At 34.7% G+C, this 18350-nt stretch overlaps 1 protein-coding gene across 5 annotated transcripts in view; it reads right to left on the reverse strand.

Annotated features, from left to right (window-relative positions):
• Oseg6 (intraflagellar transport protein Oseg6) overlaps positions 1–18350 on the reverse strand; it is a 745559-nt gene that overhangs the window by 505754 nt on the left and 221455 nt on the right. For all 5 annotated transcript variants that reach the window (XR_016549279.1, XM_090403102.1, XM_090403101.1 and 2 more), the window contains 2 exons: positions 17164–17404; positions 10914–11028 (listed from right to left, as the gene is read on the reverse strand). Coding sequence is in view for 4 of the 5 variants with exons in the window: in XM_090403102.1 (XP_090259228.1) it covers positions 10914–11028; positions 17164–17404 (356 nt within the window). In the remaining variant the exon portion in view is untranslated. The remainder of the gene's footprint in view (positions 1–10913; positions 11029–17163; positions 17405–18350) is intronic.

Raw genomic sequence — 18350 nt, forward strand, 5'->3', positions numbered from 1 at the left:
CTTTTTGTATTAATTTTTTATTTTATGGTATTTTATATTCATTCAATGTGACAAAAATATGTAAAAGTGAGGTAAATAAAATAATGTTAAGATTTGAAATCTTATTTTTCTTAAAAACAACTAATCATAGAATTTCTAAGCCTGAAATGAGAGAAAAAAATGCCTGTGTAATGAGCCCTCCGTAATTTTCAAATTTTATATTGCACTCTTCATATTAAAAAGGTTGCTGACCTCTGCAAGCTGTGCTTTACATTTATGGAAAATACTAAGGAAAGAGGTCTGGAGCTTACTACGAATTGCCCATAAAGTACTACTTATGCTTGCATCTGCCGAAACTTGTAGTTTCTATATATTCGACACAAAACTCTTGTAGTTTCTATATTCAGCTATGAAATCATGTTGGATTCAATATTCACTGAATTTGTACCATCATGTATTATATTTGCAGTGTTTTTTCTTTGTTTTCTTACATTTTAGCACATACTAGTAATGAATGTATCTCTCAGATATACTGCGATCTACGCTGCAAAATTACCGCTGCGAGCTCCAAAGCAGTTTACAATAATTTCTCTGAGGGTGCACTAAAAATTCACTATGGGCGCCATGGTGCCCACGGGCACTGCGTTGCCGACCTCTGCTTTAATCTGCTAGTAAATTATTTACAGCTTTCAGCACATACAAATTACATATATAAAATGCATATAGCAGCACTCAATGTTCAAAATGTCCCCCTTTTGCCTTCATACAAGCCCGAAGTCTGAACCCACATATCGGTGGGACACGCACAGCATCCAATGGAACCACTGCTGCTTACTCTAAATTCACCTTCAGACTGGTGATGCTGCGGTGTCAATTCTTGCAGGCTTCTCTCTCTCTCTCCCACTAAAGTTTGAAGTCTAGTAGATTCAGATTGGTACTTCCAAATGGCCAATCAGATGATGATATGTGGTTGGGGCAGATCCACCTCCTATCACTATTGTGTGCAGAGACTGAGTCCTGTTGGAATGTCCCCTTCCTACCGTGAAACAAGGTGTTGTTCAGGGGCTGTACCATAAGTGCTAGTACATTGTCTTACTACACTCTGGCGGAGAATTTAATTCCTTTCTTGCAGAAATGCAACTTGGATATCCCCTTATACTTCACCCTCACCAATCCATCACTGATTCAGGGTCATGACCTCTCTGAATCCTCGGTGCTATGTGATCATCCTGGTCATATATCTGATCATTTGGGCAGTTAAATGACTCTCTTCAATGGTGAAAATCTTTTCATCTGTGAAGAGGATATTTCTGTTGTTTGCATACTGCCAGAGAAGTGCCTTTAATTTTATTACCCTCAGGTTATCAGTTAGTACACGTGACATTGTTCTCTGCAAAATGTTCATCTCATGTGACATCACTTTCTTCATTCATTCAATATCCAGATAGATACCCAATAGGGTCCACCACGAGAAGGTGAGGATTGGACATCTGATCAGAAACCCTGGTCGGTTCTCTGCATTCCCCAAAAGGCCATGTGGAGGTCTCCCAGTTATCCAGCCTTGACCCTTAAGCACCAACTAAATTCTGACAGAACATTAGTATTTATTGCTATATGTAGATTGTTTGCATATTGTTTATATTATTTTTACTTGTAGAATGTAGTCACTGTATATAGGCTTTTAATACCTGGTTGTTTTTCTGTTTTTACAAACTACTTTACACTTGATTTTGTACACTTTTTACACTTGTTTTTTATGCACTCACATGTATCCAGTTAATTTATAAAGTAATTATGGCCTTAGCTATACAGAAATATTATTGAAAAGAAAATGAAAGAGTTTGAGAACAGGAATCAAACCGTGGAGATTCAGTGGCAAACTCTGAAGGAAACATTGATTGATTCTGCCAGAGAGGCATGTGGTGAGGTTGTGTGCAAAGATAAAAAAATCAGAACTCCCTGGTGGACACAGGAAGTTAAAAAGGCAGTGAAGGAAAAGAAGAAAGCATATCAAAAGTTCTTGGCAAATAAGTCAGCTTTTACTCTTACAGAATACAGAGACAAATGTAAGAAAGCTAAACAGTGTGTAAAACTAGCTAAACAAAAGTCATGGGAGGACTTTGGCAAGAATATAGAAAATAAATATCAAGAAGGTGGCAAAATATTCTGGAGGTTGTTGAAGAAGCTTAGGAATGGAGGAAAGAGTGCTGTAAAAGGAATTGGAGATGATAAAGGTGAAATGAAAACAGGAGAAAAAGATATCCTTGAAGTATGGAGTAATTACTTTGAAAAACTGCTAAATGAAACAAGCAGTGATGACAGCACAGTGATAAAAAACACTGACCAGGCATGCAGTCAGGAATACATATCCATACTTGAAGTAGAAAAAGCCATCAAAGGCTTGAAATGTGGAAAGGCAGCAGGAGTAGATGATATTCGACCAGAAATGCTGAAGTATGGTGGTATAAGAGTCTTACAGTGGCTGCACTGCATAGTTCAGAAAGCCTGGACAGAGGGACGAATTCCCGATGATTGGAGTAGAGCTCTCATAGTACCCATATATAAAAAGGGAAATAAAACTGAATGTGAGAATTACAGAGGTATTTCCCTACTGAGTGTTCCTGGCAAGATCTATGCAAGTATACTTGAGAAACGGTTGAGAAGAATTGTGGAAGAAAAGCTTGGTGAAGAACAAGCTGGATTCAGGCCAAATAGAAGCTGTCAGGATCAGATCTTCACTTTACGACAAATAGTCGAGAAAGCATGGGAATATAACAAAGATCTGTATTTAAGTTTTGTCGGTTTGGAAAAGGCATATGACAAGGTGCAAAGAGAGAAGCTATTCAATACGCTGCAGTTATATGGTGTCAATGGGGCATTATATCAAGCAATACTTAGTCTTTATTTGAGTTGTGAGTCAGCAGTTAGAATTGAAGGAAGTACAGGAAGATGGTTTAATGTTAAATCTGGTGTGAGACAAGGATGTACATTATCCCCTCTGTTATTCATTATCTATATGGATCACATTATGAAGGAATGTGGTATTAAACCTGATATCAAAATTGGAGATGTTAATGTCAGCTCTTTGCTTTATGCGGATGATGCTATACTTCTAAATAAATCTGCTACAAGTCTGCAAGATTCTCTGACTAAATTGAATAGCTCTTGTAATAGATATGGTATGAAGGTCAGCAATAAAAAGACAAAGACAATGAAAATAGGCAGAATCATTGAAAATGTCAACTGTGTTGTGAATGGAGAACCTGTGGAACAAGTAAAACATTTCAGCTACTTAGGCACAATTTTTACTGAAGATGGTAAACTAAATATAGAAATAGACAACAGAATCAGCAAAGCTGGTATGGTGGGAAGTCATGAATAAATTCATATGGAATAAGAAAGAAATTAGTCGGAACACTAAATTAGCTGTATACAAGACAGTGTTCAAACCAATTTTAACTTATGGATCTGAGAGCTGGGTCAGAAGTAAAACACTTGACCAAAGACTAGAGACCGCAGATATGAGAGTCCTGAGAAAGATTAGAGGCGTGAACAGATGGCATCAATGGCAATATCATATTAAAAATGAGGATATTAGGAAAGAACTTGACATTGTCAGCATCCAGGAATGCGTTAGCAAAGCTAATCTCAGATGGTATGGTCACTTAAATAGAATGGGAGAGGAAAGATTAGCAAAACAAGTGTTCTCTGCCAGGTTGGCGGGAAAACGACCCAGAGGAAGACCAAGATATAGGTGGATTGATACGGTACAAAGTGCCTTAGACGATAGAAATATAAGATCTGATAATGTTGGAGTCTTGACGAGTAACAGACTGATTTGGAGGAAAATTGTAGATAGGAAGTTAGTAATGATGTAATTTTTTCATGTAGTACTGTCATATCCTGTACACCCCTTGAGGGTACATGGCAGGAATTTGATGATGATGATGATGATGATGTTTCTTTCAGGCTGATTTCTAATTCTTCTTTAGTTATTTCCTTTTCATTTTCATTAAATGTTGGCCAGTTATATTTTTTAAAATATTTATCTGTCCACAATTCTGTAGAGAAATTTGGAAGTTCTAATTTCAATTCGGTGTTTAATTTTATGTTTTCTTTAGTATCTGTAGTTAAGTGTTTCAGAATCTTATATACATTAGGTCTTATTTTATATAAATCATGTTCTAAATTAGAAACAAATTTGTTCCATGATTCTCTATGTCTTTTTCTGACTTCTCTTTTAGCTATAGCTCTTATTCTTTTATATTCTATTTCATCTTCTAATCTTTTACTGCTTAACTATTTATGACAGGCTTCTTATTTCATTTTTTATTTCTTTGATTGTATCATCCCATATCTTCACTTTTTTTCTTTTATTGAATTTTTTGGTCTTTCCTATGCTTTCATTAGCTGCTATATTTAGTACCATTTTTATATTAAGTCATTCTATTTCTATTTCTTCATTTTGTTTTATTTTATCTAAATATTGGTTAATTCTTTGTTCGTATAGCCATTATATATTTGTGTCATTTAATAACCTAGTTTTATAAACAAATGCTTTAAATTTACTTTCTGTTCTGTTCTTGTTATTTGTAGCCATTTAGGTGGTAATCTTAATTTTATTTTAACGAGGAAGTGGTTACTACTTATTTCATATCCTCTGTGAATTCTTACATCTAAACAGACTTTGATGTCTTTTCATTTAAGATAAAATAATCTAATATTGATTTCCATCCTCTTGCTGCCCAAATATATTTATGGAATATTTACGTAATCTTCTCTATCTTCCCTGAAAATACTAAACTCTTCATACTCTATCCCTGTAATTACATCATCTGCTGTTACCAAGTCTTGCTAATGCCTATAACTTTTGGCAACAATACACTAACCAATGCCAAAAATTCCTCCTTGTTCCCAATACTTCTGACATTAGGATTTAGAAACTGCACCATCCCTTTAGGCCCACACCCACTGTTACTCCCTGAATTGACTACCCTTTCAATATTTTTGCTTGACACACTAGATTCTGCACTTGATCATGTCATCATATCTTATATTCTAGTGTTTCTGAGGCATTTCTTACTGCATCAATCCACCTAGATCTTGGTCTTCCTCTGAGTCTTTTTTCCAACCATGACAAAAAAAAAAAACTTTTTTTTTTTTTTTGCTAATTTTTCCTTCTTTTGGTAACCTTTCCACTCCCATTCTATTTAAATGACCATACTACCTTATATTAGCTCTCCTCACAGAGTCCCGAATGTTAACAATGTCCAGTTGCTTCCTAATATCTTCATTTTTATTATGTTTCTACCATTGATGCCATGTGCTCACTTCCCTAATTAAGTAAAAACACTAAATTAACTTTTGACCAAATCTATGTAAACACTGCCTTGTTTATATTTAGTTTAGTGTTGTGACTCCATATAAATTTATTCAGTTGACTTCCTACCTACCAGCTTTGCTAATTTTCTTGTCTATTTACATATTTAATTTTCCATCTTCAGAAAAAATTATGCCTAAAAAAAGCTAAAATGTTTACTTGTTGCATATGTTCTCCATTTAGGATGCAGTGATATTTTCAAAGTTCCTGCCTATATGGATTCTTTTTGTCTTTTTATTCCTGATTTTCATACCACGTTTATTAGCAGTTATTCAATTTAGTTAGCAAATCCTGCACAATTGTACAACATTTATTTAAGAGTATAACATCTGCATAAACTAAAAAGCTGAGATGAATATTTCCAGTTTTGATACCACACCTAATGCCTCTTTCCTTCATATAATGCAATCCATATAAATAATAAATAACTGTGGAGATAATGTCTGCCCTTGTCTCTTACCTGATTTTATATTATTATTATTATTACCCCAATACCCCATGGGGTCAAAGACTCATCTAGGAGGTTCTTTTATCATACACACATGCACACACACACACGGAGCTCATCATACTGTGCCTTAAACACACTCAAATTCTCTGCAGACATCACATGATCAAGCAAGGCATTCCAATCATTTACAAATCTGCATGCAAAAAAACCTGCATCTCACTCCCCTGCTCACACCTTCCATATACAGCTTCCAGGGATGACCTCTGGTTCTTCTCTGATCTCCCACTGTTTTCTGTAGAACCTCTCCAACATTGATCCTATAACAACCCCTTACTAACTTATAGATCTCTATCATATCTTCCCTCTTTCTCCTATCCACTAGACTCCGTAAATTGCATTTTCTCAACCTTTCCTCATATTCGATATTCCAGAGGTCAGAAACTACCTTAGTCAGTCGCCTCTGGATCCTTTCCAACACCTATTTATCCTTTTGAAAACCAGGTGATAAAATCGATGCAAGTTGTCCATGTTTGGCCTAATCAAAGCCTTATACAATGGAACAAGAATCTTCCTATTTCTACAAGTCAGTGTTCTCCACATCATTCCTAGAAGTCTTTGTGTAGTCCTCACAATTTCGGCAATGTGTCCTCAAAATTTCAGATCCTTATCCACTATCACCCCAAGATCTCTTATTTCCTCATCTCTGACAATATATCCCCACCAAGCATAAATTCTACATCCCATCATCTTTGTTTCTCAAATTTTAAAACATTACATTTTGAAACATTGAACTCACATACCCATTCCCATTCACTCAATTTATTCAAATCTTCTTGTAAGGGCACAACATCTTCTCCACTCTTCATAGTTCATCCCAACTTCGCATCATCTGCAAGCAACTGAATATCTCAATCCAAATCTTCACCAATATCATTAACATACAAGTTAAATAGTAATGGCCCTAAACAGACCCTGCGACACACCACTAATGACTTTCCTCTTCCAGGATATTGCTCCCTATACACAACTGGCTGATACCTATCAGATAGCCAGTCTCCAATCCAATGCACTAATCTAATATCCAACCCCATCTGCCCTCGTTTGACTATCAACTTATCATCCAGTAATCTATCAAAAGCATTTGCAAAATCTAAGTATATTACTGTGTATTCCTCTCCTCTCTCTCCAAGGAAACTGTCACCTTATTGTAATAAATAAGTACCATATATTATCGTGCATAATGCGAAAAATTTATGGTTAAAATTTATGATCTAAAGTTAGGAGTTCGCATTATATGCAGATCTTAAAAAATATAACATCTTATTAGACTTGCACACACAATATATACTATGTAATGCCTATGCAACCAAATCTACTCGACCCACTCGCATTCGACGACCGAGTGCACATCGTATCTGTGCATAAAGCCAGTAATGTAAGTAGTGCTAATATCCCGCACCCTTGGCGGGATATTAGCACTACTTATATTGGTTTAACCACAGTTCATTTTAAATATTATTCGTTAAACAAACCTAACCTGAAAATGAGCCAACAGAAATGTAAACGTTCATCTTTTGAAGCAGGATTTAAATTGCGTGTCATGCAGTTTGCAGAAGAACATAATAACAGTGTTGCTATGAGAGAATTTGGTGTAGCAGAGAGTAATATTAGACTATGGCATAAGCAAAAAGAAAGTCTTGAAAAAATCCCCAAAACAAAACGTGCCCATCGTGGAGATGTAGCATCCTTTCCAGAACTCGAAGAAGAAGAAGAGCTAAATGAATGGATTTTTATGCTATAATAACAAGAAATGCAATTCGTTTTCGAGCTCTACAACTCAAGAATTGTAAATTCAAGGACACACCAGGTATTTCATCTTTTCCTGCTTCGCCTGGGTGGTGCAACAGATTTATGAAACGCAAAGCATTAATTAACATTACAACACTGAACAAAAACTGTGCAGAAGTTACCAAAGTAGCTTGAAGAAAAAGTGGAGCCTTCCATAAATTTATCATAAAATTACAGAAGTGTCACGGATATGAACTTTCCCAAATAGGCAATATGGATGAGATGCCCATGTTCTTTGATATGCCTGGGAATTGAACAGTAAACTCAGTTGGTGAAAAGAGTGTCCTCATAAAAACAACAAGACATGAAAAAACGCATTTTATGGTTGTTCTAGCATGCATGGCAGATGGAACCAAATTAAAGATCACAGTGATATTTAATATGGTTGTTCTAGCATGCATGGCAGATGGAACCAAATTAAAGATCACAGTGATATTTAAAAAGAAGACAATTTCGAAGCATATGAAATTTCCACCAGGTGTCTTTGTTTGCACCAATCAGAAAGGTTGGATGGATGAAGAAGGTGTACAATTGTGGCTGGATCAAGTATGGAACATACGTCCAGGCAGCTTGTTACGTCAACAAAGATGCTAGTCTGGGATATGTTCCAGGCGCATTTAATGGAGGCAAGCAAAGAGAAAGCACGTGAGCTACATACAGACCTAGCAGACATACTGGGTGGTCTAACTTCCGTTTTGCAGTCGCTTGCTGTCAGCTTGATTAAGCCATTTAAAGATCACTTACATGAAAAATGGAGAGAATGGATGTCATCTGGTTTGGTGAAGATGACAAAGGGTGGGAATTTTCAGAAGCCTGAGATCATCCTACTCACCAGCTGGGTTAAAGAAGCTTGGGATTCGATACCATCTGAAATGATTCATTGCTCATTTCTTAAATGTGGAGCAAGTAATTCAATGGATGGATCTGAAGATGATGTCATATATGAAAGCGAGGATGATGCACGACAAAATGGAGAGCATGATGATGATGATGACAACTGCTACACTGATGACGCAATGCCTACAGATGAATTTATAAATGAAATGTTTGATGACTCAAAAGATGAAGAAGAATTTAAAGGATTTTGACATTTTGTTTTAAAATAAATATTTCTTTCGTTAATTTGTATTGTATTTTGACATTTTGTTTTAAAATAAATATTTCTTTCGTTAATTCATATTGTTTTATTTATAACGTTAGGGAACAAGATTAACAGATCACATTATATGTGGACATGGCATTTTAGGGATAGTTTTCAAACAAAATTTCTAGTTTGCATTATACGTGGATCACATTATACAAAATATACAGGATTACTAAAACACGACCTCCAATGCCGTCCATCAAAGATAATACCATTGTTGTCAACCTAATTCTGGATTCTAGTTCTTACCAGCTTCTCCAATGACTTAACCACAACACCTGACACACAGATAGGCCAATAATTTGAAGCTTGAGTTCTATCACCTCCTTTATGAAGTGGTACAATATTTCCTTCTTTCCACTCCTTTGGAACTTGTCCCAGTGTAAGACTCATATTAAAAAAAAATATGCCAAGGCAGATGTCAACTTCCTGGCACATTCCTTCATAGAATACGTGGTGATATATTACCAAGTCCCACAGCCTTATTAACATCAAGTTTGCTCAATTACCCATACACCTCTTTCTCACTTATAGTCAATCTTTCCTTCCTATCATCAACCATTCTCAATATCTCCATGAAGTCATATTCACAAGAATGAAAGACCTTTATAAACTGCTCATTAAGTATCTCAACCATATCTTCTGCAACAGTTTCCTTATACCATTTTCTCCAATCAATGTCATTCTTCCCTAATCATTCCTTTTTTTGCTGGCTACATATCGAAACAACTCCCTAGGATTCTTTTTGGCTTCATTAGCTAACTCCTACTCATACCTCACTTTTCCTACCCTTACTAACCAAGTCACCTACCTTGCCTGGTCTTTGTAATTCTCATGAAATTGGTTATTATCACTTCTCTCTTATGACGTCTCTATAATGCCCTTTTTCTCTGTATCACATGCTTAATTTCTTAATTCATCCATTTCACAACTACCTTCAAATCCCCCTTCCCATTCTTTTTTCAATTATAATGTCTGAATTACCTACTTAAAAACAGACTGTATTTGCTTTGTATAATGTTGCATTTACACCACATAACTGTAGCATTCTGAAAGCCTTTGCTTTTGGCATCTTTATCATATGCTTTTACCAGATCTACAAAACTTAAATGCAGATACTTGTTATATTCTCATGATTCCTCAATTATTTTTTCTTAAAGTGAAAATCTAATCCTGACAAATCTCTGTTTGTCCTGAGCCCACCTTGTTCTTCTCCAAGCTTCCCTTGCACAATTTTTCTTAGCCTATTCTGAAATATGCTTCCATAAAACTTACTTGGAACACTCAATAAGGAAATTCCATTGTCATTCTCATATTGTGGAATTTGACCTTCTGACCATAACTTCTGGATTAAGCACTGCAGCACCTGTAAGACACTTCAAAAAAATAAAAAAAAATTTTTAAAAAAATCGACTAACACCTTTTATTCCCTTATAGGGAGTAGGCAAGCAACCTTTTAACCCTATCTAGCTTTTGGAGACTGAGTGAGCAGTTCAATCTCCACCAGTAGCCCATCAGAGATAGCTGGCCCATGTCTAATCACTAATTGTAAGCAGTCACCGATGAAGAGACCAGCAAACAAGTGCTACCATCTCTTGGTACATAACCCTAACAGGAAATGTTACTGTCAGAAATAATGTGGATTCTACGGTTGATTTTCTTGAGTTTATAGGATGAAAAACAAAAGTTTCTGGGAGAAAAAAACCACTTCCCCATGCCAGAGATTGATTAACTCGGGAACCAGTTGAAGACAGGCTTAGAAAAAGTTCCTCCAGTCAGTAACCAGACTTGAACCTAAGTCCAACTTTGACAAACCTAGAGCAAGGATGCAAGCACCATTTCCCTCTGAACTACACAGGCTGCGAAAGACACTTTTATGCTTCCATATTAGATTCACAGCTGGTCAAATATCATTTTTTCAATCATTGTTACATTATTCAAAACCAATTAGTGATGTGTCTAAGCTGTAATTTGTTAATACAGGAATAACAAAAATATATATATATATGAAATATTCTTTTCACTACATTTAAAATAAATAACCAATTATTTTAACTATGACATTAAAATGAAAGAAAATGAGATATGTAAAACTGTAATTTATAAAATACCTCTTTCCCCAAATCCATAAAACCATGCCCTATTATTCATTCCCACAGCTACATGGAATGGACCTAATGCTAAGAAGTTTGGTTCAACAGCAACTTTCAATGTAGTAACCGGTTCCTTTAAAAAAAATAATATGACAATTAATATCAATTAGTTATGCAGTTAAATTGCAACATGTTTAAGCAAATTAACATGACAGAATTCAAAGTTCAACCACAGCAAAGAATGGTATAATACAGAGGCGTCAAACTCACATGAGAGTTAGTTCCAAAGCATGAACATGTGATAATCACACGCTACATCAAAATGTAGAGAATATTGAACATGGTAACATGTCATTTCTTTTTTTCTTTTTTTTTTTGGAAGTTAAGCACTGCCTTAGCCTGAGGTCATGTTCTCTCTCAAGTGAATTTATTTCCTGCAATTATAGTATTTTAGAAAAAATATGCAGTAATGTTTTATTTCTATCTTTTTTATTTCTATTTTTTACTGTAATAAACTTTAACATCTAAATTAATATAATAAATTTAGTTTAATCCTTTCAACATCTAAATTAATATTTTTTTTTAAATGCTATAATAATATTCTAATAAAAAAAAATCTGAAACTAAACTGAGACAAATTACCTGAGGTAACATCTTTGTTGTTGTTTTTATTCCTTGCCAGCGGTCAGGTTAGGATCAATGGCTGATTGAAGTGGCAATGATGTAGCATACTGTAATAATCATGATAAGCTTGCATTTATGTGAATTAATATATATTCCTGATGATAACCTTAAGGTAACAGTTGATACTTGTCTGTTGAACCATGTTGATCATGCTTATCATGTTGAAACATGATACTTGTCTACCTTAATTTTAGTAACAGGGTATTATGAGAAAGAATTCTCATAATACCCTCACAGCAGTACAATTACTATAGCAAGCTGAAGCTATGGGTTTCTCTTTTGTTCAACCAGATGGCCTTTTTAAAACAATATAGAAAAATGCAATCTGATTCCTAATTACATGAAACTGAAAATTCACTTCAGCCAAAGTATTCTGCACTTACACTATTATGGAGAAAGCCTTTTTAAGAGCTCAAATGATGGAGGCCAGCAAAATCCCAGATACTTGGAATGTTCTCGAAAGGGTTACTATCAAATCTGCAAAACACAACTTGAATAAAAACAAACAAAATCATCATCATCAAATTTACTGATATGCACAAACAAGGGGGTGTTCAGGTCATATAACTAAATTTCAAAGACTAAAAGAAAGGTAGAAAAGCAAGAAATTAAGTTAACCTAGGAATGATTATGGGAGCAAGCAATGTGAGGAATGGCCAATCCCCAGAAAATAACAGACAGGTCGTCACACTGCCTAGCCACACCCTCAATAATGGTGAACTTCATATCTTCAAAAAATCTCAAACTATGTGATTTCACCAAAGTTGGCCACAAACTAGCTTTATCTTCCATAGTGAAAGAGGCCAAAAATTCTTCCCCACCAATAATAGGCCAATAAAATATTTTGAAGCATCTATCATTCTAAGTAATATTAAACCATTAAGTAGCAATATCTCACTAAAGTAGAAATAAGAGCAATTATAGCTCTTTAAAAAAAAAAAAAATATATATATATATATAATTGTTACTGAAGACAACAAATATAATGCTACTGTTGTTCTAAACCTAAACAGCATACCTGGAAAAAATGAGACTATTAGTCCATTACAACACATATCTATGGGTCAACAATAACAAACCAAATCAAAAAGAAAACTACTAAATTGCTCAAGTCAGTCACCTTGTTGCCTGCCAGATAGCATTAAAATTATGTTACCCAATTATGCTTTAGAATTTATGATTTTCCAAAAAACACAAAAATAATGTGCTGTATATGTGTGTATGGGGGAGGGGTATATTTTTACTTACTCCCTCATGCTCTGGGTGGTTTAACTCTTAATTTCAAAATAAAATGAAAATACTATAACTAAACTCCAAACGATCTTCGAAATTAAACCATTAACCCATTTGAGATTAAGTCTTCCCACACCTTATAACCAAAAGAAAAATCTAATTTACAAAAAAGAAACAAACATATACAACATCAAATCAACTAATTAACTACACAAGCAGCAATGAATTCTTTAAGCTACAATTAGCAAATCACTTTAATATGCACAACTTCCTCTCAATCACATAAACCAATAGTTATTATCCCACCTGGACAAAACAACTGGAATTCACTCTCTTGCTTCCTACAGAAACTTTTATTCCTTCTTGAATTCTCACAGGAGAAAGGCCAATGTTACAACTGCTTTCTATATGACAGCAACTTAAGTCAGCAAAATTCTTTTAAAATCACAGAACACTGTATAAAACATATATTATCTTCAATGCACCTCAGTAACTTCACTTTCTATAAGAAAGTAACAACAAACTCCACTGAAAAATCTAATAAGAACCTGATTAACAGTTATCACTTCAGAACAAATTTTCTTTCTTTATGATAGTATCAGCATACTTCGCTGAAGAAATAGCTAAAAACCTTAACAGTTTTACTTCAGAACAACTTTGCCTTCTATACGAAAACTTCAAAAGAAATAACTAAAGTCACATGGACTGTTTCAATAACTTTTAAGATTGAGAATCCTAAATAAAACAAAATTTACTGGGCCTATTTCTATATGAACTGGAGAGCAATAAAGTTCCTTTCAGTTTTAACTGAAATATATTCTACATGGATTAATAACTACACACATCTCTTTATACAAGGATATCCTCTCTCTCTCTCTCTCTCTCTCAATTTTCCACTTCTAACATTTCTTCTAATTTCTGTTCCAGTCCCTTATATATATACTGAAGACACAGAAACCTCAGAATTTTTCTCTGCTGTGTTCCTTTGCTACTCCCAAATAGCTGAATGCACAAAGTTGTTTGATAATGTTCCTTTTACTTCTGTGCATGCTTGGAATATAATAGCTTCACTTCTGTTCCAGTCCACCACTATGCATGGTCATTACTATTCTCAGTGCTGTGATTGAAAATATGATTGAGTTCTTTTCATAGTACAAGAAAGTTACTTAACTATAATTTCAAAATGAAAGTAGCAGAAGTTATAACAACTCCTCAAATTGCAATCTCAATGCACTGAGGTAAGTTTACTTAATCACTTCTAATAATACAGTGTGATGTGATTTTTGCTTCTCTTATAAGTAACAACATATTTTGTAAACAATATTTGTTTACGAAACATCTAAACATGACACTATCATCATAAAACCTTTGACAACTCATACAAAATTGTAATTATGCACTAATATATAATTTAACTAAATTTATTTTATATCTAAGGAAGACTTCAGTAGTCAGAAATAAAAAATTCATCTCAAAATGTTTTCTTACGATATACAAAAAGAAACATACACTTAACTAATTTTAAAAACTGCATTACTAATTTCTTACTTTCTTCTTGTTCTTCATCTTCTTCTTCTTCTTCCTACTCCTATCACAAATCTAGACTAGGTGGCCTTTTTTGGTCTTAGCCCAATCTTTTATCAGTTGCTCTGTTTCGGACATTTTGGTTTGTAGTTCATCATTTTCCTGAGTATTCTATTATATGCCATTAGTTCTAGATGCTCTTTCCATTTGGTTCTATATTTGCTATGGTTTCCATTATTGATGTATGGTTTAGCTCTTTCAGTATGTAATTTCTCTTTTTATCTAGTCTTGTATAACCTGTTGTTCTCATATATTTCATTTATGTTGCAGTAATTTGATTCTTATCTCTTTCTCTTATTGTCCCCACTTCAATCCATGTGGTTATCAGATGATTAAAATTGTAATCGACATTCTTCATAATTTTTCTTCATTTTTTACTCTATGCTTGCGGAATAAACTCAGAAACTGAAGAATATTCAATATGTCATAGTAATTACTAGACTAAACATTTTCAATTATGCATCGTAAATATCGATGAGCTTCAAGCAACGTAAAATGTTTATAAGTGCAGGGTACTGCATTCATAAAATGTACCGAGAGTCACAATTTATTAGTCTTTCCAATGTTGATAAATACAAATTGTTCATATTATGCAAGTCTATAAGTTGAGGTTTAACTATAATATAGTCTGTACCATTAAAATCAAAAAATAATCTGGAAACTTCAGTAGTCAGTCAACGTAGTTGATTCTAATTACAAAGAAGGGAAGAGAAATGATGAACATTAGTGAAGTCAGCCTGTGCTCTTAGAGAATACAGAGAAAAATGTAAAAAAGTGAAGCACTCTGTAAAACTAACTAAACAAAAGTCATAGTAAGACTTTGGCAAGAACCTAGAAAATTAAAATTACAATCAGGAAAGTGGGAAAATATTCTGGAGGCTGGAGCTTAAAAATGAAGAAAAGAGTGCTGAAAAAGAAATTAGAGATGATAAAGGTGACATGGAAGCTGGAAAAAAAATATCCTTGATGTATGGAGTAATTACTTCAAAAAATTGAAAAATGAAACAATCAGTGATAGCACAGTGGTAAAAAATACTCAATAGGCATGCAATCAGGAATACATAAGTTGACTACATAAATTTGAAGTAGAAAAAAACCATCAAAAGACTGAAATGTGGAAAGATGTAGATGCAGGAGTAGATGATATCTGAAGAAATGCTCAAGCATGGAGGTATAAAAGTCTTATAGTGGTTGCACTGCATAGTTCTGAAGGCCTCGACAGAAGGACGAATTCTGGATGATTGGAGTAGAGCTCTCATAGTACCCATATATAAAAAGGGAAATAAAACTGAATGTGAGAATTACAGAGGTATTTCCCTACTGAGTGTTTGTGGTAAGATTTATGCAAATATACTTGAGAAATGGTTGAGAAGGACTGTGGAAGGGAAGGGAAGAACAAGATGGATTCAGGCCAAACAGATGCTGTCAGGATCAGATTTTCATTTTACGACAAATAATTTAGTTTTGTGGATCTGGAAAAGGTATATGATAAGGTGACAAGAGAAAAACTGTTCAAAATGGTACAGTTATGTGGTGTCAATGGGGCATTATATCAAGCATTTAATGATACAATAAATGATATATTTATTATATCATTAAATATGATGTCCGACAAGAATATACATTACTGCCTCTGTTATTCATTATCTATATGGATCACATTATGAAAGAAAGTGGCATTAAACCTGACATTACAATTGGAGATGTTAATCTCAGTTCTTTGCTTTATGCAGATCATGTTATACTTTTAAATAAATCTGCTACAAGTCTGCAAGATTCCCTGACTAAACTAAATAACTGCTGTAATAGATTTGGTATGAAGGTCAGCAATAACAAGTCAAAGGCAATGAAAACAGGCAGAAGCACTAAAAATATCAACTGTATCGTGAATGGAGAACCTATAGAACAAGTAAAATGTTTCAGCTAACCAACTTGGGTTCAATTTTAAGTGAAGATGGTAAATTGAATATAAATTAAAGTAAATCATATACTTGAGGAAATTGTTGCAGCAGGTAAAGAAGAATAGTGTTGTTTGGAAAGTCGTAAGCATGTTACCCAGATATGACGACAGTGAATTGAGGAGAGCAGCGAATTGTCAGTGAATTGAATGCATTACCAGAATGTGTTGTTAATGCAAAGAATGTTAAGGATTTTAAGATTCTATATGATTAGGGATGTGAACAGATGGAATCAGTGGCAATATCATATTAAAAACGAGGATATTAAGAAAAAACTTGATATTGTTAGCAGAGCTAATCTCAGGTAGTACAGTCACTTAAACAGAATGGGAGAGGAAAGATTAGCAAAAGAAGTTAGGCTAGCAGGTTCGATGAAAAAAGGCGCAGAGGAAGACCAAGATGTAGGTGGATTGATACAGTAAAAAGTGCCTTACAGATGCTGACAGGTTAGAAGGAAAAAGACCTAGACCAAGATGTAGGTGGATTGATATAGTAAAAAGTGCCTTAGAAGACAGAAATATATGATCTGATAATGTTGGAGTCTTGACAGGTAACAGACTGATTTGGAGGAAAATTGTAGTAGATAGGAAGTTAGTAATGATGTAGGTTTTTCAGGTAGTACTATCATATCTTGTACGTCCCTTGAGGGTACATGTCAGGAAGTTGATGATGATGATGATGATGATGATGATGATGATGATGACATATGCTAATAATCATACACTTAGTTCAATGATATACGTAAATTTTATTTTTTATATTTTTATTAACATAAGCACATAAACAAATTCATACTGCAGGTGTATTACCTGTTCCTCAACACCGCTAATAGTAACCTCCAACAGAGATGTTAGGTATGCCATTCGAGTGCCACAAGTGTCTCCTAAGATAGGTAATTTGGTCAAATAGACATGAACATTTCCTTCTGCTCCAGCAACTGCAAGTAGCTGTCCATCATCAGTCCATTCCATCCAATCAAGCCCTCGTTCATCATCTACTGTAATTATGGACTGAACCTCTTGCAGATCTCCAAAATCGTAAATCTTAATTCTTTAGTGCAAAAAAAAAAAAAAAAAACTATAAAATACTGATGGGGATAGGACTGATTGGACAATAAAGCCCAATAAGAATATATATATATACAGGGTGTTCGGAATAAATTTGACATATTTATAATTAATTATATTTTTCCGTAAGTTACATGTATTAACACACACTTCTCTTCATTTAAAAGTTTGGACCCTTCTTCATTCATATACAAGATGTCAGAAAGGATGGATAGCTGGAACCCACCTGAATCATGGAAGAGAATAACTTGTATCATGATGATTCGTGCCCGCCATCAAAATAAGGATATTACGACTGCTGCCCAATGCTCCCTGAATACAGTAAAAACAATCAGGCATGAACTAGAGACTTGCAATGGTGACTACGAGGATGTAGCAAGAAGAAAGATCCCTAGCAGACGATCTGATTGCGTTCGTACAGCAGAATTCCTCGCAAATCTGCAGGAACAGGTGTTGAAGAACCCTGGCATTGGAATTCGGGCTTTGTTCATGGCGTTGCTAACTGTAGTCAAGCCCTGGATAACAAGGGTAGCCAATGGTAGGCCGTATGTATGGCAGCAGGATTCGGCCCCTTGCCACACCTCTGGGAAAAGTCAAAAATGGTTGTCTGAAAATTTCTACGACTTCACCAGTCCAAATGTTTGGCCTCCAAACTCCCCAGACCTTAACCCCATGGATTATTTTGTATGGGGCGCAGTTGAAAAAGACACCAATCGTACTTCCAGTAATACAAAAGCCCAGTTAATGGATAAAATTAAAACAGTTTTTGCGGCCCTTCCCAGGGAGACTGTAGCATCAGCTTGTTCGAGGTTCCGAAGCAGAATTGAAGCTGTGATCGATGCTAATGGTGGTTATTTTGAGTAAATCTTGTTGATAGTATCGTAATTAACTCTGCCTGTAATGTTTTTTTGTCAATTCATTAAATTTAA

Source organism: Typopeltis vanoorti, chromosome 13 (genome assembly GCF_054136105.1).
Source record: "Typopeltis vanoorti isolate ZY-2024b chromosome 13, IOZ_Tvanoo_1.0, whole genome shotgun sequence".
NCBI classification, from domain to species: Eukaryota; Metazoa; Arthropoda; class Arachnida; order Uropygi; family Thelyphonidae; genus Typopeltis; species Typopeltis vanoorti.